Source organism: Budorcas taxicolor, chromosome 9, assembly GCF_023091745.1.
Source record: "Budorcas taxicolor isolate Tak-1 chromosome 9, Takin1.1, whole genome shotgun sequence".
In the NCBI taxonomy this organism is placed as follows: Eukaryota; Metazoa; Chordata; class Mammalia; order Artiodactyla; family Bovidae; genus Budorcas; species Budorcas taxicolor.
Window position 1 is genome coordinate 52,710,048 of NC_068918.1, and position 23,760 is coordinate 52,733,807.

General features: G+C 34.6%; 1 protein-coding gene across 2 annotated transcripts in view; it reads left to right on the forward strand.

Moving 5' to 3' along the window:
- Positions 1–23,760, forward strand: part of RNGTT (RNA guanylyltransferase and 5'-phosphatase) — a 233,538-nt gene that overhangs the window by 81,881 nt on the left and 127,897 nt on the right. For both annotated transcript variants that reach the window (XM_052645721.1, XM_052645722.1), the window contains exons 10-11: positions 8,882–8,953; positions 14,939–15,103. In XM_052645721.1, coding sequence (XP_052501681.1) covers positions 8,882–8,953; positions 14,939–15,103 — 237 coding nt within the window. The remainder of the gene's footprint in view (positions 1–8,881; positions 8,954–14,938; positions 15,104–23,760) is intronic.

Here is a 23,760-nt window from a genome sequence, read left to right on the forward strand (position 1 = left end):
GCTATTTTTCTTTCTTGTGGAGGTATACATATATTTTTAATAATTAAGCATGAAATTTAGAATCTGATCCAGTTTTTTAAAAACTTCTTTTTATTGATGTAGAGTTGACAGGTAAAAAATTGAATCTAGTTTTTACTAAGATGTTAAATTTCATTTATTTCATTTCCTACACTTACTGGCACTTGATTGTTGCCTTAGATACAGAGTAAGCAAGCAAAATTAAATCTTAATTTTTTTGTTCTTTGTGATTGAAAAAAACTTTTTGAAAAAGAGTCATTTTATTTTATGGTTTTACTTGTTGATCAAATTTTAGTTGTGTGATATGACACATCACACTTCCCTGATGGCTTAGTAGTAAAGAATCCATGTGCAGTGCCAGAGGTGCAGTAGACGTGGGTTTGACCCCTGGGTTTGGAAGATCCACTGGAGGAGAAACTGGCAACCCACTCCATTATTCTAGCTTGGAAAATTCCATGGACAGGGGAGCCTGGAAGGCTGTAGTCCATCAGGTCACAAATAGTTGGATGTGACTGAGCACGAACACGATGATATATCACATTTTCCCTTGGTTCTTTAACTGTATGGACTGACAGTTCTTGTTGAAAGAGGATCGTGCCTTTGAAAGTACCCGCTGTACTTTTACATTTGAATTTTGGGAACTGTTAAGAATTTTCCCATCCAGAAAATCTATATTTAATAATTATAAAATTACTTGATTAAAAGTATTTTATCTTTCTCCTATATGAATAGCTTTCTTTTCCCTGATTCTAAAACTATTAATTCATTGTAAACAAAAACTGAAATAATACAGAACAGTACAAAAAAGTTAGTAAAAATCAGCTGAATACCCACTCCTGAAGTAATTTCTGTTATCATTTTAATAAACATTATTCCTGAGTTTCTTTCCTCTGTGCCAAAACGTTCAGTCTGACACCTGCTTTTGAAGGATTCATGTTCATATTAGTAATAGTAACTCGGAACAGAGATTCTTAAACAGTATATGTATCAGGATCTCTGGGGAAGTTGGGAATCCTTCTAGTCCCAGTAAGATTCTGAGTACAGGTACCTCTGCTCTGGTTGAAAATGAGTGCTTTGGTCAAATATGTACCTGCATGGATAGTTATTACATAATTTTGTATGAAAAGATCTGAATGTGTTTTGTAACTTGTCTTTTGTTTACTTAGCAATATATTTTGGACCTTTTTCATATAAAAGTCTGAGTAATAGGCCACTACATATGTAAACACTGTAATTTGGGGTTTTCAAACTATCTTGATTATGAAAATGATAGGGAATAATAGTGGAAAAAATATGATAGCCTGTCCTAGACCTAGTGAATTAGACTCTCCCTAGGGCCAAGGTAGTTGTTTTTTTTTTTAATTGGTGGGAAATTACTTTACAACATTGTGTTGGTTTCTGCCATACAACAACACAAATCAACTGGAATTATTCATTTGTCAGCTTCCTCTTGAACTTTAATTTTTACAAGTGTCCAAGTGACTCTAATCAGGCCAGTTTGCAAACAATTCTATAATTAATTCAGCCAGTCCGTTTTTGGTGGACATTTAGACTTTTTGGTAGCTTTTTGTATTAAAAGACACACTAGAATGCATATCCTTATACCTTTTTCTTTTCACAATTGTGCAGTTTTATAATTAAGATTCTTAGAAATGAGACTAATATGCATTTAAAAATCTTTTGATTACAAGTAATTGAAGTCCATCTTAAAGTAACTAAGGAAACAAGAACTAAATTGTCACAAATAATTAGATTTCAGCTTGATTTGCTTCAGACTGGATCTGAGGACTCAAGTGATATTGGCCAGGCACTGTCTTTCTCTCTCTTTGTTTGCTTTACTTGTCTATTCTCACTGCATGAAGATTCCTTCCACATGGGAGGCGAGTTACATTGCAACCCAAGCAGAAAGGGAACTTTTTCTCCTAGTATCCATATATCAGTCCCAGGGAAGATTCCAGAGGGCCTGGCCTGAGTTACGTGTAAATGCAAGGAGGAGTGATGGTGGAGGCCAGGAGCTCATTGTTGGTGGTACCGCTAGGAGTGCAAGAGGAGCAGTCCCTCCAGGGAAGGGTCAGTAACAGGCTATACTGTACTGTGGGGACTATGCTGGTTTTGAGAGCATTGCCCATTTTAAACATTGACATGTATGATTACCACTCTTCTTTCCAGAAAGTTTGAACACATGTATGGTTCTGCCTACCATATGTAAATGGGTTTTGAAAATTTAAAATCTTCTAATTTTAAATGACTCTTTCATTTTAGGGGATAATATATAGCACAGTGGTTAAGAGCCCTGACTCTAACTGATGGTACCTGATTGGCTCCATATGTTATGACATGAGGGCCCTCTTATGGTTTACTTGATTTCCTCATCTGTAATGAAGTTAGGCTAAGTTCTTGGTGCTGCTGTGAAGATTCAGTTGGATGGGTTATAAAGTGCTGATAATAGTGTCTGATACATAGTGATATTTACCTCTTAATTTATGTGAACTGTTAAGGAGGTTTAACATTTTTCACTTATTATGTATTTAGTATGGTACAGAGATAGGGTATTTCTTTTGTGAGTTGCCCATTCAGATCTTTTATACATTTTCTTATTGGATATTCATCTTTTTCTTACTGGTTTACAAGATGTTTTGTTTATTGGGATATTGCTTTATGATCCATATTTTATAAAAAGGTGTTTTAAAATTTTTTCTGGTGTTTTCTGTGGCACAAGTATAAATTTATGTAGGTAAATTATGAAAGTGCTGTGTTCATTTTAGGTGTCCAGCAAAGTGAATCAGCTACACACACACACACACCACACACGCCCCACTGTACACACACACACACACACGTGCACACACCCCACTGTTCTTTGGATTCTTTTCCAGTAGATCATGAGTTCCCTGTGCTATACAGTAGGTTCTTATTAGTTATCTTTTTAATATATAGTGGTTAAACACTTTGGTTTTTAATATTTGGCTTTTGTGCCATTTTAAGAGATATTTTTACTTAAGAATTACTATAATACTCACCTGTATTTCCTTCTGATACTTTTATGACTTCATTTGTATATTTAAATACTTGATCTATCCACAATATATTTTGATAAAAGAAATAAGGTAGGGACACAGTTTTATGTATTTCCCAATGTCTAAGCTATTGCCCCAGCATCAGTCAGCCAATCTTATTTTTCCTTTTAAATTACATATGTCATTTTAAAATTATTTATAGGATTTCCATATATCTTTGTTTCTTGATCCACTTTCCTATTCTGCTAATATTTAGGACTTCCGGTGGTAGTTTTAGGTTGACTTAAATGCTATAACTTTAGCATACAAATTAATGTCTGATAGTGCAAGAATATGCAATATTCTGGCTCTTCTGAAGTTTACCACTTAGATTTTATTCTTTTTTTTAGCCTTTGGGTGAACAAGGCTATTTGAAAAGGTAGGCTGAACTAGTATGTTACACTCTGTACAACAAGTCGCTTGTATTTTTCTCTGCAGAGTGATCTCGGGTAGGCTTGGTTCTGCACTATGTATGTTTCTGTTTGCTCTGTTTGGTTGTGTGGTTTATCTGTCTGCCACACCTTCACTATTTTTCTTTGGAGGGAAAAGGAACTCTACATCTTTCTTATGACTTACCACAACTTTTAAGTCTCTTTTCTACCGAGATACTACTCATGTTCTTTAATATTTCTTCACTTTTTTCAACATTAAACCTTTTTCACGAGGTGGATTAAATTATATCTGACTAATAGTCTCTGAAATTTGAATGAGAATGCTTTCTGTCTTAAGATGAAATTCGCTTCTCTAGTTTGGAGTTGTACTAGCAGGTAGATATTGGAAGACTAGGGAGTAGCTTGTGAATGTTTGTTTAAACTCTCAATGATAGAAATACCCTCATGAAAACCACATGCATAAAATATGTATTTATTTGTTTAATAGAGGGAGTACCACTTTCTAAGTTACCTGAATGCTTATTGCCCCTATCTCATGTGCTTTTTAAAAAATTTACCAGTTTTCTATTGGCTTGTGCTGGCCAGAAGATGGACAACTGTGATTCGAAAATGAGATGGTTTGAATTAGTCACTTGTGAGGTATAGTTTTAAGTGCTTAGAAGGTCGAGAATGTGACCTAGAGAGAGTGAGAGTTTGAGGCTGTGTGGAAAAGAGCAGTGGACATAAGATCAAAGAGTGTTTTCGATGGGGCCTAATGAGTGTTGGTAGCAGTCCAGGTTGAGAGGATGACTGGGCCAGGTACTGAAGATTAAGAAAGAAGGAAAGAAACTCATATAGTTGGTTGAGACTGAGTAGCAAACAGAGACTGAACAGAGAGTAACTATAGTCACAGAGGCACCTATACTGCATACTCTGTGAGGCTACTGGTAAATTTTCATTCCTACGACAGTGTGTGTATTAAAATACTTTACATGTATACGTAAACTTTTTAACGTATTTGTGTGTGCGTGTGTGCATCTGCACACACACACCCCTTGTGGTTGACAGAGCCACTGCATAAGATCAGAAATACTGTTCACTGCACATCTCCAGGGTGCACCGTTCTTGTCCTGGTTGATGTGACAGGCATCTCTGGAGTTGTGCTGTCCATAATCTGCATCACCAACACCACAGCTGTGGTACTTAGTTCATGGGAAAAACAAGAACATTTATTTTGATTTTTGTTATTCATTTTATCTAAGTTACATTTTTTTTTAGCATTGTGATTCATGAAATAAAAGGAAGAGAAAGACTTAAGTTTTAGTGTTTGCCAAAGTTTAGTGTAGTTTTTCATTTTTGTCATGAGCCGTGCCAAAGAGCGCAGGCAGTGCTTAGAAGATCAAGGAGAAGGCCTCACCTTGGAGACACTGCACTTCTTTGGGGAGGGATGGAGAATGATAGGTGAAGAATAAAACAATAATAAAAATGAGAATAAAATAATAATAAAACAATAATCTGATGCTAGGTATTTGAAACAAGTCTAGGGTGGTTTAGAGGAGAAATGAATCATATCTAATTAGTAATTAAAGATGGTTTATAAAGGATTTGGCATTAGATTATGGGAGGATTTCTATAGAAAGAGACTTTGGTTGGACATGAGCCAAGGGTATTCCAGGTAGAAATAATGCTTAAAATTTAGATGTTTAACCCTCTGCAGATTTAACTTAGCAATACTATTTATTTTCACCCCAAACTTGGATAACTGAGAGCAACATAATAGACTCTCATGAGATTTAAAAATAGCAATATGATTCATGATGTCATTTACTTGGATCAGAATTATAGCTACCATATCTGTTTTTCCACTTAGTTAATTAAAACAGCCCTCTTTAGTTTCCTGTTTCTTCTACATTTTCATTTGCAAATTGTTTTTGTAAAATTCCAAATCCAAGAATAACTCAAACTACCTAATTGTCTGGCTGTCAGATATGAGTGTTGAGGCTTTGTTTTGCTCTCTAAATTATGTTCTTTGACCTACAAAATGTGGAAAATTGGAGTTTAGAAATACGGCATTAATTCACTTGAAACAAGTAAAATTCAATCAATTTGATACCGAGGATAACAGGAGAATATAACAGTTAATCATTAAAGTTAATAACAAAAATCTTGGGAAAATGACATGTCTTTTCATCTGTTAATTTTTTATAAAAGTATATGCATGCTTGTTAAAACTTTAGAAAGTCTGTGTGTTATAAAATAGGAGAAAACTCAGCTATCAAGATTAAATTTTAACCTTTTGATGTGTTTCCTTTTAATTATTTTGTTATGGCTATATGTATAGAATGTGTATAATCAACACATATATAACTCACATTTAATATAGGCTATGTGTCAGACATTCCTTTTCCTTTCATCTTAAAAACTGATTTTTGGATTTCTTTTTCAAATTTCACTTTATTAAGAAAGTTGAAATGTAATTCACCATTCTAGAAGTGTATAAGTTAGTGGTTTTTTGTATTTGTAAGATTGTGTGACCACTTTGTTGCTGTTGTGTAGTCACTAAGTTGTGTCTGACTCCGTTCTTTGTGACTCCATGCGCTGTAGCCTGCCAGGCTCCTCTGCCCCTGGTATTCTCCAGACAAGAATACTGGAGTGGGTTGCTATTTCCTTCTTTAGGGAATCTTCCCAACCCAGGGATCCAACCTGCCTCTCCTGCTTTGGCAGGTGGCTTCTGTACTGCTGAGCCACTAGGGAAGCCCTGTGCAACCACTGCTGCTAATTCCAGAACATTTTGTCACCTAGATGTTCTATGGTAATTAGAAACAACTGGGCCTTATCTAAAAGCATTTCAAAGAATGGGTTATCTTTGAGATAAGCTTTGAAGGCCCCAAGTTTTCCACGGTTATTTTCTCTCATTAAAACTCTCATTGGTTCTTCAAAGTACTCAACTTAATATTGCCAAAGTACTCAACTTAATATTCCTTGTATCTGGGCCATGCCAAGTCTTTAGCATCATCTTTGACTGTGAGCCGTTGAAACTGTAAGTCCTGCCTATTACTGAACTTTAGATTGTTTACCCCTTTTTTCATTCTTAGGTTGTTTCATGCAGGAGGGTAAATCTAGGCCCTGTTTCTAAAATTTGATCATAGGAGAAAATCTATTTTCCCTTCTTCACTACATTTTATTTATTTATTTAAAATTTTTATTTATAAGTGTGGTTAAAAAGGATCCAGTTCAGTAGTGGTGACTATATGCACACTGTGGTGCAGCAGATCTCCATACCTTTTTCATCCTGTAAAAGTGAAACTGTCTACCAGTTAAACAGCTTCTCATTATCCCCAGCCTGTGACAGTCACCATTCTACTTTCTGTGAATTTAAATCCTTTAGATACCTTATATAAGTAAAATTATGTGTTATTTTTCTTATTATTACTGGCTTATTTCACGTAACATAATGGCCTCAAGGTTTATGCATGTTGTAGCATGTGATATATTTCCTTTTCAAGGCTGAATGATATTCCACTATCTGTCCATGCCACATTTGTTTATTCATTCATCTGTTGATGAACATTTGGGTCCCTTTTCTTAGCTGTTGGAATAATGCTGATATATACAATGAGTGTATAAATATCTCTTCAAGATATTGTTTTTAATTCTTTTGGAGGTATACCCAGAAGTGAGATTGCTGGGTCCTGTTGTAGTTCTAATTTTCATTTTTTGAGAGAACTGCTGTACTTCTTTCATACTGGTTGCCCCATTTTACAGTCCCACTAACAGTGCAGTTCAGTTTTCTTACCTCAGTTTTAGGCTTAAACTTTTTTTATGTTTACTCACTTTTCTGTATCCTAGAGCAATAGTGACAGCTGTGAGGATGGGTGACATTGTGATGAAGAAGTTATTGGGAGGAATGCAGCCGAGGTATTGGGTTTTTGTTAGAATTCCTGGGTTCTATTCTCTTTTAAAAACTGTGGGTGAAAATTTTCTTCAGCTAGTTGGGAGCCATAGTTTATTCTAGTAACTCAGATTGTTTCTTCAGCATGGAGTCCTATAGCCTTTATTACAGTGTTCTGAGACAAGAACAACCACTGAGTTTGCTTCTCTATATTTGAGTATAATAGTGACAGTTATCAAGAATTTGTCATTTATGAATAGGGCTTTTGGGGGTTTAGTGGGCTTGGGGCTGAATCCTGCTGTGCCTTTTTGTTTTACCAGAATTTTGGTAGTTTTCCATGGCTGTCAGTTTTTAAAGTTTACTGGTTTGTTTATTCCTTTTTACTTGTTTTGTTTGCTGATAACAAACTTTCTTTTTTGTTATTTTTAATGTTTGAAGAATATACATATTTACTCATTTCATCAGGTAGTTTGAGAGGGAAGTTCTGTGATGTCTGTTCTCTGAACCTGTAAGTCCACTTAACTTCCATCCACCCATTTTTGAAAAGATTAATTGAAACCTGTTATTGGTACTACCTTGTTGGCTCATAAAATTCTCAGATACTTCAATAAAAATATTTCAGTAAGCAGTTTAAAGTAAGAAAAGTGATTTATGTCATGTTACATTCAAGATGATAACCATAAATAAATGTCAGTAGTGCAGCAAACAAAATTTGAGAAAGAAACCAATTGGTAATAATTCCTTAAAACTGGAAAATGTATCTTTCCTAAATCAATGTATTCTTTGTAATTTTAGATGGTTGTGTGTGAATATTTCATCGTGAAATTAGGTAACAAATAGCTTGCTTACTTTCCTAGGAAGAATATGAGGGAAGAAAAAGAATTTTAGGTTAAAACCTAGTATTAAGAAATAAAATTTAAAAAATTATACTTTTATGCCTATAATTTCCCTTTAGTGTCCTTTATCTCTTTTCTGTCAGTGCGCGGAATTTAACTTCTTTTCACTTAATGTAGTATGATATCATATTCTCTTGCACTGTTCCATTGATGAGAGTAGAGGGATATGGAACCAAGAAAGACTGTGTGGGTCACATGGAGATTTTATCTATAATAAGGGTACCATTTATTACCTATAGGTTTATGATTAAAGTAATTGGCATATGACACAACATAGAACAAACTATGATTTAACAAAGTTAACTTTTTAAATGTTCCTGATATTTGGAATTAAAAATTTGTAGTCTCTTTTTCCTAATAGTTGTTTAGTAATCCAAACACCATGAAATGTAGCATAGTAATTCACATATAAAAAATAATGAAATATTGTCATGATTTTATTGCAACACAGAATATATTCATGATGGGGCTTTGTGAGGTGCTGACAGTCTATAGATTTCATTTGTATATAAGTGTGTACACTTTGAAATTTCATCAAGTTGTATATTTATGTTTTATGTACTACTTTGTATGACTGTTATATTTTAATCAAACTGAAGAAATTGCTATTAAAATATGAATAAACTTACCTTTTTTTTCTCTTTCAAGGAAATGATTATTGACAGAGTTAATGGACAGGCCGTTCCTAGATACTTAATATATGACATAATTAAATTCAATGTAAGTACTTTCTATAATTTATAAAATAAAAATTGTCAATGAGATAATTGGTTTTTAACAAATAAAAAGGATTATTGCCTTAGAGATAGTAGGAAAGAAAAATGATTAATATATCAAGTTACTCATTTGACACCTTGTTAATGCTTTTACATCTCCTTTTCTTTCTCTTTATTACCTAACATTTTGCACATTTCTTGTCTTTGGAGTCTTTAGGAACTTCAAGTGAGTATAATTGTGATATAATAAGACAGTATTTTGTAAAATGGAAAATTGTCAATTTTAGCTATCTTATACTGGATTTTAAAAAGTCTCCAAATTTTATTACTGTCTATCACTTAAAAAAGAGAAACTGACTATGAGTGTTGATTGTATAACATGGAGGCATAAAGATACAGAAAGAAAACAAAGTGTAAAACTACCTTTTGTAAATAAATAAAAAAGTAGGAATTATATTCTCTACCTATTTCCTACAATTTTAGACTTACCTATAATCTGCCTGTTAATTCTGAATTATGGTATAATGACTAAATTATTTAGGCAGTACAAGATGACTTCTGTCAATGCAGAAGTTCTCTCAATAGTGTATATCCATGAAAAGGTATAGTTGTTCCTCTACATATTTTATTCAAATTGCATAATCACTTAGTATTCAGACCAGGCTGAAAGCAATTAAGGCTTTGGGGATTAAAAGTATTAAGTTTTAAGGCTTTGAAGATTTGTAACAAAATTTTCAAAAAGTTCTTTTTTGGGAGATATACATTTTAAATTACAGTATTAAGATTCAGGATTGTATTAATCCAGATTACTTTTTCTCAGAAATTTTCAATTACATATCTCATTTTTTGTTAAATTTCTATTTCAAACAGAGTTTCAAATTTAAGAAACTGAAGGTCAGAAACCAAATTTTAATTTTGTTCTCTTTTTGATTCCTATATTCCTCAAGAATAATGCATCCCAAGATTGACTTACTCTCATCGCCAATCTTGGATAATGTTCAGTGGACCATAATGAGATGTAAAGAGTGGGGGTGGCCTCATTTCTTTGTGATTGGGGGCACACTGTCTGCTTTGCCTCTTGATAATGAGCTCTGCTTTAATATTGTTCAGTGCAGGTTCACTTGTGAGCCCGGGAGCTTTGTCTGAGACGACAGCCTTCTAATTCTTTAAAAAAAAAAAACATGAAAAATTTTATAGTACACAAAAATATGGAGAATAATATGAGGAATACTCATGTACTGAGCTCCCAGTTTTGTTGAAGTTTAACATTGTCAGTTTTACTCCATTTTCTTTTTAATAAGGAATAAATTATTACAGATTTAGTAGAAGTTTCTTATGCAAACCTCTCTCATTCCATTCATGATCCCCCCTTATCCAGAAGGAGCTTCTACCCTGAAGTTACTATTATTCCCATGAATGTTTTGAATACCTTTACTCACTTTAATTAATTAGTATTTTATTACATTGTATGAATAAACAGCATTCATCTTTTCCCCCTCTTTGATGGACACTTGGGTTTCCATACTTTGCTGTTAGGCTGCTGTTGCATGGAACAGTTTTATATACCTTTTATTGTGCATGTGTGTCCAAGCTTCTCCACGACAGCTCTCATTCTTGGGATATGATCACCTGTGCTGTGCTTAGTTGCCCAGTCATGTCTCTTTGTGATCCCATGAACTGTAGCCTGCCAAGCTTCTCTTCTCTGTCCATGGAATTTTCCAGGCAAGAATACTGGAGTGAGTTGCCATGCCCTCTTCCAGGGAATCTTCCCAACCTAGGGATCGAATCCAGGTCTTCCAAATACAGGTCAAAGAATCCAGGTGGATTTTTTATCATCTGAGTCACTGGGGAAGCCATGATCACCTGTAAAAAAAGGCAGTCCCTCATCCCTACATCATGGAGATTCTGATTACATTGGTGACTACAGCTTTTTTGTTGTGCTGCTAAATTCCCCTCAGGAGTAGTTGTGCCACTTTACCACAGTTGATATTTTCAGACTAAGATTTTTGGCAACTGGATAGTTTTGTTTTCCCCTGGTTACTAGTGAAGTTAACCATATTTCTTTTTTTTTTTTTAATTTTCAAATTTTTATTTTTACTTATTTATTTATTTGTTTTGGGCTGCCCTGGGTCTTCATTGCTGGGTGCAGGCTTTCTCTAGCTGCAGTGGAACAGGATACTGTCTAGTTGTGGTGCTCGGACTTCTCATCGCAATGATTTCTTTTGTTGCAAAGTGTGGACTGTAAAGTGTGGACTGTAGGGTGTGAGGGCTTCAGTAGTTGCGGCTCACGGTCTTTAGTGTGCTGGCTTAGAAGTTGTGGTGCACAGACTTAGCTGCCCCGCAACATGTGAGATCTTCCCACACCAGGGATTGAACCCATGTTCCTGAGCTTCCCTGGTGGGTGGTTCAGATGATAAAGAATCTGCCTGCAATGCAGGAGGACCCGCTCTGATCCCTGGGTCAGGAAAATCCCTTGGAGAAGGAAATGGCAACCCATTCCAGTGTTCTTGCCTGGAGAATTCCATGGACAGAGGAGCCTGGTTGGGCTACAGTCCATGGGGTCGCCAAAGAGGTGGCCACAAATGAGTGACTAACACTTGTCCTTGCTTTGGCAGGCAGGTTCCCAACCACTGGACTACTAGGGAAGTTTGAAATTAAGCATATTTCATGTTTATTTTTACTTGCTTGAATTTTTCTTTTGTGATTTAATTGTAAGTTCAAATAATCTTCTAATAGTTATCCTTCCTGGATTCTAATCCTTTCTTAGTTATATATGTGGCAAACAATATGTTTTCCAAATTAGTATCTATTGAGGCACAGAACTTTTTTCATTTTAGTGAAATCAAAGTCACCGGATGTCAAAGTTTGTGCTTTTGTGTCTTGTTTAGGAAATTCATCCATATTTTGCTGTAAAAATGGTGAATTCATAGTTTTCATCTCAAGGTTTATAATCAATCATTCAATAAGTATTAATTGAGTGCCTGTTACTATTTTTCATTGGTTTTAATGTCACATTTTTCATATTTCTGATAATAAGATATAATTGAAAGCATCATATGTTTAATTCTTTAATTTACCATGGAGCTTTCATTGATGGTTTCATTTAGGGCTTCCTGGTGGCTCAACTGGTAAAGAATCTGCCTGCAGTCAAGAGACCTGGGTTCCATCCCTGGGTTGGGAAGATCCCCTGGAGAAGGGAATGGCTACCCACTCCAGTATTGTGACCTGGAGAATTCCATGGACTGTATAGTCCATGGGGTCACAAAGAGGCAGACAGAACTGAGTGACTTTCACTTTCACTTATGATTAACCACTTTGTTTATTTTGATTTATCAAATCAAGGTCACTGTGAGAAAAATTTTTTTGAGATAACAGTTTAAAACTTTTTAATCCCTTAGTTTACTATTTTGTCCAGCAGTAATTTCATTGATAATTTTTCGTATGTCAAGTATTATTCTAGGTATCAGGAATACGCAGAAGACTAGGACATGATTTCTTGCCTCCAGGGAATTTGTGATTTAGTGTACTGACCTCCAAAAAAGGCTACTTCCTCAACAATTCATTGGGATTTGAAAAGAAGAAAGATTTATTCTTAATCTATTATTCAATTTTTGTCTGTTTTATAACATACAGTTGTGTATATATGCAATTTATTAGAGGCTAATATGCATATATTATACACAATTGTTAGGATATGTGTTTAGATTGAATGCAAAATTAAAAGAAACTTGAAGTGCACTTATGAATGGGAATGTAAATTAAAGAAATAATTATAAAAGTATCATAAGTATAATATCAAAGGTATTAGGGAGAAATAGGGAAGTATATGGGAGATATATGAGAGGTAGCAGAGAGGTGAGAATATTCCAGGTTGAGTCATTTGAGGTGCAGAGTTGTAAACAGAGAAGGTGACCCATTAATTGTGAAGGAGTGAGCCTAAGAGGTCAGGAGCGTTAGATGGACATTTGTGTACTTGATGTGTGGTGAGATGTGCGATGTAGCAGGAAATGAGAATGGATGGTGGTTGGGGGGCAGATTACTTGAATAAGGCGTTTTAGCTCAGTTCTGTGTAAAATAGGATACTACTGAAGGGTTTTAGTTATGTTAATGATACAATCATACTTTAATTGTTTTGAAAGATAACTCCACTGGCAGTGTGGGTAGTGTTTTGACCTAAGAAAGAACTCAAAACAGAGAAGACTGTTGAGAAGTCAGTAGTTTGAGTGCTTCCTGTAGTCTGTTCTCCATAATTCAACACATCTATCAGGAACTTCCTTTATCGTGGGTAGCACAGATTTGAAGGTGAACTTACTTTCTATCTGTAATTTTTAGACTTCTTATTTTATTTCTTAAGAAGAAGCCTTGCTTGTTTCACTGTAATTTTATAGGGGTCTGAACTCATCTAATAAATGAACCTGACATTTTAGATTTCTCAACCTTGTTGATGACATAGGTGACGTGGAAAAGATTGCAGATGGACTAACTACATGGTTATTTACTAACTACCATTGGAGAAGGAAATGGCAACCCACTCCAGTATTCTTGCCTGGAAAATCCCATAGATGAAGGAACCTGGTAGGCTACAGTCCATGGGGTCGCAAAGAGTTGGACACGACTGAGCGACTTTACTTTCACTTTACTTTCTATTTCCTCAATAAACATCTGTTACAAACAGCTGTATGCCTTTATATAAAGGGAACATGTTCTACCTCATATCTAGCTCTCATTCACTTTGTTTCGCTCTATATTTTTTGCTGAGTATCAAAATTGTTATCCTTCCAAAGTTGAGGAAAAGTCATCCTTGAGGTGTATTTAATGTTCACAGCTTAATCAAGTGTTGTCACCTCATTGTAAACAATAGGTTGGGTAAATGTTAGGTTGAGTAATATAGATTAGAGAAGAGGAAGAAGGCAGAAAAGATAGGGAAAATGCTGGGAAGGGTATCTAATTGTGAAGTAAAGAAGAGAGTACTTGGTATCCCGTTGAGGTGATGCTGCTTATCTGGACCATTACTGTCACCCAAGTGAAGTGTTACAGCTCTATTTGTATATCCAGTTAGGAGAGGGCAGGCCCCTACCCTCAACTCATACAAAAGCATTATGTGTACTTTTTATTTCATCATTCAAACCGTGTATATATATCACATATATGCTCCTCTGGCTGCGTGCATGCTCAGTCATGTCCAGCTTTTTGCAGACCCATGGACTGTGGCCCATCCTTTGTTCATGGAACTCTCAAGGCAGGAATGCTGGAGTGGGTTGCCATTTCCTCCTCCAGGGAATCTTCCTGATCCAGGGATCAAACCCATGTCTCCTGTGTCTCCTGCATTGGCAGGTGGCTTCTTTACTATTGTGCCACCTGGGAACCCCATCAAATACATATACCATAATATATATACTGTGTATATACATATAGAGGAGTGGATTACTTTATTTTTTGAATATATTTTATAAACTGTTCTGTATTAGTTTTCAGAGTTGATAATATATTTCTTTAATAATATCTTCTACTTCTTGATGGCTGTAAGGTGTTAGCATTTTAAACAACAAAACGATGATTTTTTTTTTTTTTTGCTTATTTTGGTGTGTTGTTTACATATACTTTCCTACCTACTTGGATTTTAGTTTTCACACAGGTCTTACTAATTCATATAAATAATAAAAGTGATTAGTGAGTATATTAATACTTTAATTAAGATGTGAAAGCTTTGGATCTAAAATTTGTATTTGAGGAGATTTATATTGTTCCCCTATATTCTTTTATATATTTATAATCTAAATAATTTTGTATATGTGTATTTGCATGTTTAGGTATGCTTCTATCATTAGTCTATCAGGACTGGCACATATGGTGGTACAGGCTGTGCACTGGGCAGCTCCAAAGGATGCTGTTTATATAGACTGCTATGTATAGTGTGACAGCCTAAATAACTATTCTGATATAATAGTTTTTAGTGTTGAAATTTAAATAATTGTCTGGTTTAATTCAGGCACAGCCGGTTGGAGATTGTGATTTTAATATTCGTCTGCAGTGTATAGAAAGAGAAATAATAAATCCTCGACATGAAAAAATGAAGACAGGGCTCATTGACAAAACACAGGAACCATTCAGTGTCAGACATAAGCCATTTTTTGACATCTATGCTTCAAGAAAGGTAAAGTTTTCTAATTAGTACTTACAGTGTATCAAAATTTAACTTGTGAAAGGAATATGAATGACATTTTGAGGCCCTCTTTTCTTGACTTTTCCAGAAATTACTTGAATATAGCACTGGTTTGGACAGACATGTAAAACCTCAAGTCTGCACATTCACAAGATTCTTTTTTTTATAATTTAAGTATAGTCGATTTACAATGCTGTGTTAGTTTCGGGTGTACAGCAAATTAATTCAGTTACATATATATGTATATATATTGTTTTTCATTATAGGTCATTGTATGATGTTGAATATAGTTCTTTCTGCTGTACAGTAGGTCCTTGTTTATCTGCTTTATCTTGGTAAGATTTTAGTGATGGAAACTTAAGTTGTTCCTTGTGTCTCATAATAGTATTTGATTCATGGTGGTTGGTTTATGTTTTTTAAAAAGCTGTGAAGAGAATAGAATTATATAAAGTGAGAATCACCTGTTAGGCCTTCTGAAGGTCAACAGTGTTTAGTGTGTAGTCTTATTCAAAAAACTAATTTATATATATGGATATATATACATACACATGGAGAGTTTTCTTTTGTTATTGCTTTTTTGTTGTTTTGATACTGAAAATGCATCATACTAAATATTCTGGAATTATTTCACTTAACAGTACTTGGAAATGCTCACGTGGAAATATTTCCATGTCACGCAAAGAGATTTGTAATTGCTGCATAGTGTTTGACAGTAAAGATGCACCATGGAATTATTATGTTTCAGAAGAGGTGTGGTTAGGATAGAAGAATACAGGAAATAACGCAACATGAGCAATTACATGTTTTAAAATTTTTTCTGGTATACTCTCACATGTTGGATGATGTAATTTTGTGTTGTATTTGAACTGCTTCTGCTCAAGTCTGCTCAATTTGGTATTAGCCCTTGGATATAATATTAGCAATAATCTTAGCCCTGTTGAATGCCTATCTTTTTTTCTCAACAGATACAAATTTACCATTCCACTTTCACATTTTGCATAATGCCTGCTTGGCATGGTCCCATTGGTTGACTTCTGGTGCCACAGCCTTCCTACAGTTCACTGCTTGCCTTTTCTGTCTGTTTTGGCTACAGGAATAGGGGTGCCTATAAGAGCCATACACTTCTATGCCCTGCCCAGTCGGTAGGATAAGGATAATGTTAACATTTAGTGCAGGTCACACCCTTCATGGAAATCTGCTAACTGGAGCTGTGTTCAGTTCAGTTCAGTCACTCAGTTGTGTCCAACTCTTTGCAACCCCATGAACCGCAGCATTCCAGGCCTCCCTGTCCATCACCAACTCCCGGAGTTCACCCAAACCCATGTCCATTGAGTCAGTGATGCCATCCAACCATCTCATCCTCTGTCGTCCCCTTCTCCTCCTACCCTCAATCTTTCCCAGCGTCAGGGTCTTTTCCAATGAGTCAGCTCTTCACATCAGGTGGCCAAAGTATTGGAGTTTCAGCTTTGTACCCTTATAGAAATATTTTCTAAATTATTAATACAGCATAAAAGTTGAGCAGAAGCCAGATTCTTTCAGTTTGCATTCATTTTTTAAAAAAACCATTTTGACAGCTTGTGTTGTCACAATTCAAAGTTTAGTGTTTAAGAAAATGTGTCTTAGTGTAGTTTTATTAGTCAGAATCAGTGCTTCTTAGAAATGCTTAGAAAATTGTTCTTCGGGGATCTTAAGTAGTTATGGTGAACAACTTCTCATGTAGTTTTTCAGTAGAAAAACATGATGCTCTTATTTTCCTTTGTGCTTATGAAATCCCGCTTTGAAATTATCATAGGAAATTCTTTTAGAGCAGTTCTAATATTTGGTATTTTAAATATAAGTCACCTTTCCTTCCTTTTTTAGTTATTACTGTTATTTTTTGTTCTCAGTTTCTCTTACCAAAGTGTAGAGTTGTGGAATACAGAGGGAAAGCACGTTTTATAGTAGAGTAGGGTAAAGCATCTGCCTGCAATGCAGGAGACCTGGGTTCAATCCCTGGGTCAGGAAGATCCCCTGGAGAAGGAAATGGCAACCCACTCCAGTACTCTTGCCTGGAAAATCCCATGGACGGAGGAGCCTGGTAGACTACAGTCCATGGGATCGCAAAGAGTCGGACACGACTGAGCGACTTCACTTCACTTCAGGTCTAAAACAGGCTGTAGTAACACCAGTTATAGAATAGTAGCTACGGTTGGCAGGTTATTGCTCTGGAGATTCTTATTATTTTTATCTTTGTTAATGGGAATTGTAAAGTACTGATATTATGAATGATGCAGCATTCGATTTATCTTGAGTCTCCTTTGTGCCAGTTTTGGTACATAGAGATCTCCTTCAGTCTTTTTTTAATAGATACACAGATTTCTGTCTTATCATTATACAGTACTTTACTTAACTAATCCATAGTCATAGACATTAGGGTTATTTTTAGCCTGTTGATAGGTTTTTGTTTGTTTTATATATGGATATCCAGTTGTTCCTGCAGCAGGAAAATATGTATCATTTTTATGAGGAAGGCTAGGTTTTAGATAGTTTTAAACAAAATTTATAATTCTGAAAAAATATGTACTTTTGGGTAGAAAATAGTAGAATTTCATTTCTGTCTGTTCATAAAATCTTGAACATAACTATGATTTTAAAACTTTATTAACGCAAGCTCTATAAACAGCCTCTTCATTTTGTCTAATTTGATCCATCAAACTAGTGAAGGGATAATGAGTTGTTCAATTTTTAACTTAATATACATGCATAGATGTTAATAAGTAGCAGTTTCTTAAATTACAGTTTTATTTGCATTTCCAGTTTGAAGGCCAGTTAAAAAGAATTATATGAATAATTAAATATGGTTAACAAAATTTTTAAAGTCAGATAATAGATAGTTTCTGTTTATCATCTTAGAAGAGTAACCATTGCTATCAGTGTTTATTGTATCCATCAGAATTTCTTTATACAAGCAAGTACATTTATTTATATTCTTACCACTCTTACCCAGGAGGTGATTCTTGACTTCTTTTCCTATACTTTGACTTTTTTTTAACTTAAAAAAATTTATCTTGAGTCGTCTTTGTGCCAGTTTTGGTACATCTCCTTCAATCTTTTTTTTATAGATGCACAAATTTCCATCTTATCATTATACCATACTTTACTTAACTAATCCATAGTCATCGACATTAGGGTTATTTTTAGCCTGTTGATAGGTTTTGTTTGTTTTGCATTTGGATATCCAGTTGTTCCTGCACCAAGTATTGATGAGATGATCCTTTTTTTTTTTTTTTTCCATTGAATTCCTTTTACATCTTTATAAAAAATAAGTTGTCATGTATGTTTGGGCCTATTGCTAAATGCTTTGTTCTCTGCCCTTGATCTGTTTTATCTGTTTTTGTGGTGGTAGTGTCTTGACTACTTTTGTTTATAATAAATCTTGAAATCAGACAGACTTCATCTTCCAACTTGGTACTTCTTTTTAAAAGTTGTTTTGGCTATTGTAGGCCTTTGTGTTTTCATTGACTCCTTTTTTTCCATTTTGTTTATTATTTTACTTTTAGTCAAGACTAGGTGTTCAGTGTTGTCAAATGGCTTTTTATAAATCTATAGCTAGAATATAGTTTTCTTTTCAGCTTAGTTTTATTTATTTTATGAATTAAGCGGAAATATATCTTAACACTGAAGCTTTCTTTTGTTCCTGGGATAAGCCCTATTTAGTCTTAATATATTATTATTAATTTATCTTTTGAAAAGGATTTATTTTTTAGAGCAGTTTTAGGTTCATGACAAAATTGAAAGGAAGGTGCAGAGAGTTCTTATCTACCTCCTGCCATCACACTTGCATAGCTGTCTTCTTTAGTAAACTCCCCAATTTTCTCTTTCATATGACTCTTTCATAAGCCTGAACTTGGATTATCTCCCATTTGCAAAGTTCTGTTTCTGCTAAGTTATTTCTACTAAGTTGTCTTCATTTCCTGCTTGTTTGCCTCCCTCCACTCCATACCTTTCTCTTATGAGTAGTTATGTTCCCTCGAGGGATGTATGTACTTAGCATTTAGCTAGACTATGGAAGGCATCGATCTTGAATGGTTTTAGGGAATTATGGTTGATTAAAAAAAGATAAGCAATCCCTCAAGAAACAAGAGAAAAATCAAATAAATAAGCTAACTTTACACCTAAAGCAACTAGCAAAGGAAGAAATTAAGAACCCCAGGGTTAGTAGAAGGAAAGAAATCATAAAAATTAGGGCAGAAATAAATGAAAAAGCAACAAAGGAGACTATAGCAAAAATGAACAAAACTAAAAGCTGGTTCCTTGAGAAGATAAATAAACTAGACAAACCATTAGCCAGACTCATCAAGAAGAAAAGGGAGAAGAATCAAATCAACAAAATTAGAAATGAAAATGGAGAAATCACAACAGACAATAAAGAAATACATAGGATCATAAGAGATTACTATCAGCCAATAAAATGGGCAACTTGGAAGAAATGGATGAATTCTTAGAAAAGTATAACCTTCCAAAACTGGACCAGGAAGAAATAGAAAATCTTAACAGACCCATCACAAGCACAGAAATTGAAACTGTAATAAAAAATCTTCCAACAAACAAAAACCTAGGACCAGATGGCTTCACAGGTGAATTCTACCAAAAATTTAGAGAAGAGCTAACATCTGTCCTACTCAGACTCTTCCAGAAAATTGCAGAGGAAGGGAAACTTCCAGACTCATTCTATGAGGCCACCATCACCCTAATACCAAAACCAGACAAAGATGCCAGAGAAAAAGAAAACTACAGGCCAATATCACTAATGAACATAGATGCAAAAATCCTTAACAAAATTCTAGCAAACAGAATCCAACAACATATTAGAAAGATCATACATCATGACCAAGTGGGCTTTATCCCAGGGATGCAAGGATTCTTCAATATTTTCAAATCAATCAATGTGATATACCACATTAACAAATTGAAAGATAAAAACCATATGATTATCTCAATAAATGCAGAGAAAGCCTTTGACAAAATTCAACATCCATTTATGATAAAACCCTCCAGAAAGCAGACATAAGAAGGAACATACCTCAACATAATAAAAGCCATATATGATAAACCTGCAGCAAACATTATCCTCAGTGGTGAAAAATTGAAAGCATTTCCTTTAAAGTCAGGAACAAGACAAGGGTGCCCACTCTCACCACTACTATTCAACATAGTTTTGGAAGTTTTAGCCACAGCAATAAGAAATGAAAAAGAAATAAAAGGAATCTAGATTAGAAAAGAAGTAAAACTCTCACTGTTTGCAGATGACATGATCCTCTACATAGAAAACCCTAAAGACACCACCAGAACACTACTAGAGCTAATCAATGAATATAGTAAAGTTTCAGGATATAAAACTAACACACAGAAATCCTTTGCATTCCTATATACTAACAAGGAGAAAACAGAGAAATTAAGGAAACAATTTCATTCACCATTGCAACAAAAAGAATAAAATACATAGGAAAAAATCTACCTAAAGAAACAAAAGACCTATATATAGAAAACTATAAAACACTGATGAAAGAACTCGAAAATGACACAAATAGATGGAGAAATATACCATGTTCACCAATTGAAAGAATCAGTATAGTGAAAATGAGTATATTACTCAAAGCGATCTATAGATTCAGTGCAATCCCTATCAAGCTACTAATGGTATTTTTCAGAAAACTAGAACAAGTAATTTCACAATTTGTATGGTAATACAAAAAACCTCGAATAGCCAAAGCAATCTTGGGAAAGAAGAATGGAACTGGAGGAATCAACATGCCCGACTTCAGACTATACTACAAATCAACAGTCATCAAGACAGTATGGTACTGGCACAAAGACAGAAATATAGATCAGTGCAACAAAACAGCCCAGATATAAATCCATGCACCTGTGGACATCTTGTCTTTGACAAAGAGGCAAGAATATACAATGGATTAAAGACAATCTCTTTAACCAGTGGTGCTGGGAAAACTGGTCAACCACTGTAAAATAGTAAAACTAGAACACTTGCTAACACCATACACAAAAATAAACTCCAAATGGATCAAAGATTTAAACATAAAACTTTAGAGGAAAACATAGGTGAAACACTCTCTGACATAAATCACAGCAGGATCCCTGATGACCCACCTCCCAGAGTAATGGAAATAAAAGCAAAAATAAATGAATGGGACCTAATTAAACTTAAAAGCTTTTGTACAATAAAGGAAACTATAAGCAAGGTGAGAAGACAACCTTCAGAATGGGAGAAAATAACAGCGAAGGAAGCAACTGACAAAAAATTAATCTCAAAAATATACAAGCAGCTCCTGCAGCTCAATTCCAGAAAAATAAATGACCCAGTCAAAAAATGGGCCAAAGAACTAAACAGACATTTATCCAAAGAAGACATACAGATGGCTAACAAACACATGAAAAGATGCTCAACATCACTCATTATCAGAGAAATGCAAATTAAAACCACAATGAGGTACCATCTCATGCCAGTCAGAATGGCTGCTATCAAAATGTCTACAAACAATAAGTGCTGGAGGGAGTGTGGAGAAAAGGGAACCCTCTTACACTGTTGGTGGGAGTGCAAACTAGTATAGCTACTATGGAAAACAGTGTGGAGGTCCCTTAAAAAACTGGAAATAGAACTGCCATACAACCCAGCAATCTGGGCATACACACCGAGGAAACCAGAATTGAAAGCGACACATGTACCCCAATATTCATCGCAGCATTGTTTACAAAAGGTAGGACATGGAAGCAACCTAGATGTCCATCGGCAGACGAATGGATAAGAAAGCTGTGGTACATATACACAATGGAATGTTACTCAGCTATTAAAAAGAATGCATTTGAATCAGTTCTAATGAGGTGGATGAGACTGGAGCCTATTATACAGAGTGAAGTAAGTCAGAAAGAAAAACACCAATACAGTATATTAATACATATGAACAGAATTTAGAAAGATGGTAATGATGACCCTACATGCAAGACAGCAAAAGAGACACAGATGTAAAGAACAGACTTTTGGACTCTGTAGGAGAAGGCGAGGGTGGGATGATTTGAGAGAATAACATTGAAACATGTATATTACCATATGTGAAATAGATAGCCAGTCCAGGTTTGATGCATGAGACAGGGCATGGTGCACTGGGATGACCCTGAGGGATGTGATGGGGAGGGAGGAGGGAGGGGGGTTCAGGATGGGAGACACATGTACACCCATGGCTGATTCATGTCAATGTATGGCAAAAACTACTACAACATTGTAAAGTAATTAGCCTCCAATTAAAATAAATAAATTTTTAAAAAAGTTAAGGAAGACTCCATTCCTTTTATCTCTCTCAAGTTAAAACAGAAAAAAAGAAGAAAAAAAAAACAGGAAAAAGGAAGACCTGATCTCTTAAAAGTTTCTAGCAATAATTTTTTTGCTCTTCTCTGCTTGGAGTCATTTTACTTTTACATGTCCAGTGTGACTGCTTTATTAAAATTCTGTGGAAAATATTTTTCAATGATTTGTTACTGTTTTGAAAGTAAAATATTTGATATGTAGGATGAAAGTAATAAATATGCAGATTTCTAATAACTTTTAAGAGGATTAAACAGAGAATTACAAAAACTTTTTTTAACTGCACCTAATTTTTCAAGAGCTTATACTCATCTGGTGTAATAAGGATTTTATAAATATTCATCTGTTATTTTCTTGCATACTCTGCTAGCTAGGAAGTTTAGGTTTTATATATATATGCATGTATTTCATCTGGCATTCAGTTTAATTTTCTAGGTATTGCCTTACTTTTCTTTCTTTTCTTATTTTATCCTTAAATATAAATTTATAGTTCTTAAGTGTTTGTCTAAGACTAGTAGTTCATAAAGAAAATCTAGCCATAAGATGTGTTATTTATATATACAAATGTTATATGACTTTATCATTGTATTGTTTGTATCATAGTAAAAGAAAAAGTACCTTTGAGAGTTTGTTATTGCATCTGTGGTTGAAGAGAAGGAAAAAACCTTTGCTTAAATGTGAAGAACTGTTCTTCACACAGAGGTTTTCAGTGATTATGCCTCATTTTTTTACATCATTACAGATCTGATGGTAAAACTATTTTGGTTTAAAGGCAGACGCAAGATGAAATGAGGCTAACTTTATGTATTCTCATATTTCTGGTGTTTAGTTTTGTACTATCTAGTCTATTAATATGTTATTCATCACCGAAATTGAATATGGCCTAATGGATGCTTTCAGTCTCATTCATTTACCATTTCGGAGGAGAATTTAAGAAAATCACAGTAATGTGTAATATAGAGAGCTCTTAATTGCTTTGTATAGTGAACCTCAAGATTTATTGTTCCAGGAAACTTCTTTTGGGGTAGTAAATCTTGTTCACTGAAACATGAAGAGATCATTATATGTGGTACCAAATATATTTTAAACATTTCTATGGACTCAGAGTTGTAATATGGGAAAATAGCCATCTGTTTGCCCAGAATAGCAGCTTAAATTCTTTTTCGACCATTAACATTCAGGGGATAGGTATTAGTACTATAGATTCAGAAAGAAAAAGTAATTATTGTCCTCTAAAGTGATTAGGAGGCAGTTTCTTTTCTAAAAAAGTCTGATAGATTAATTCCTCTAA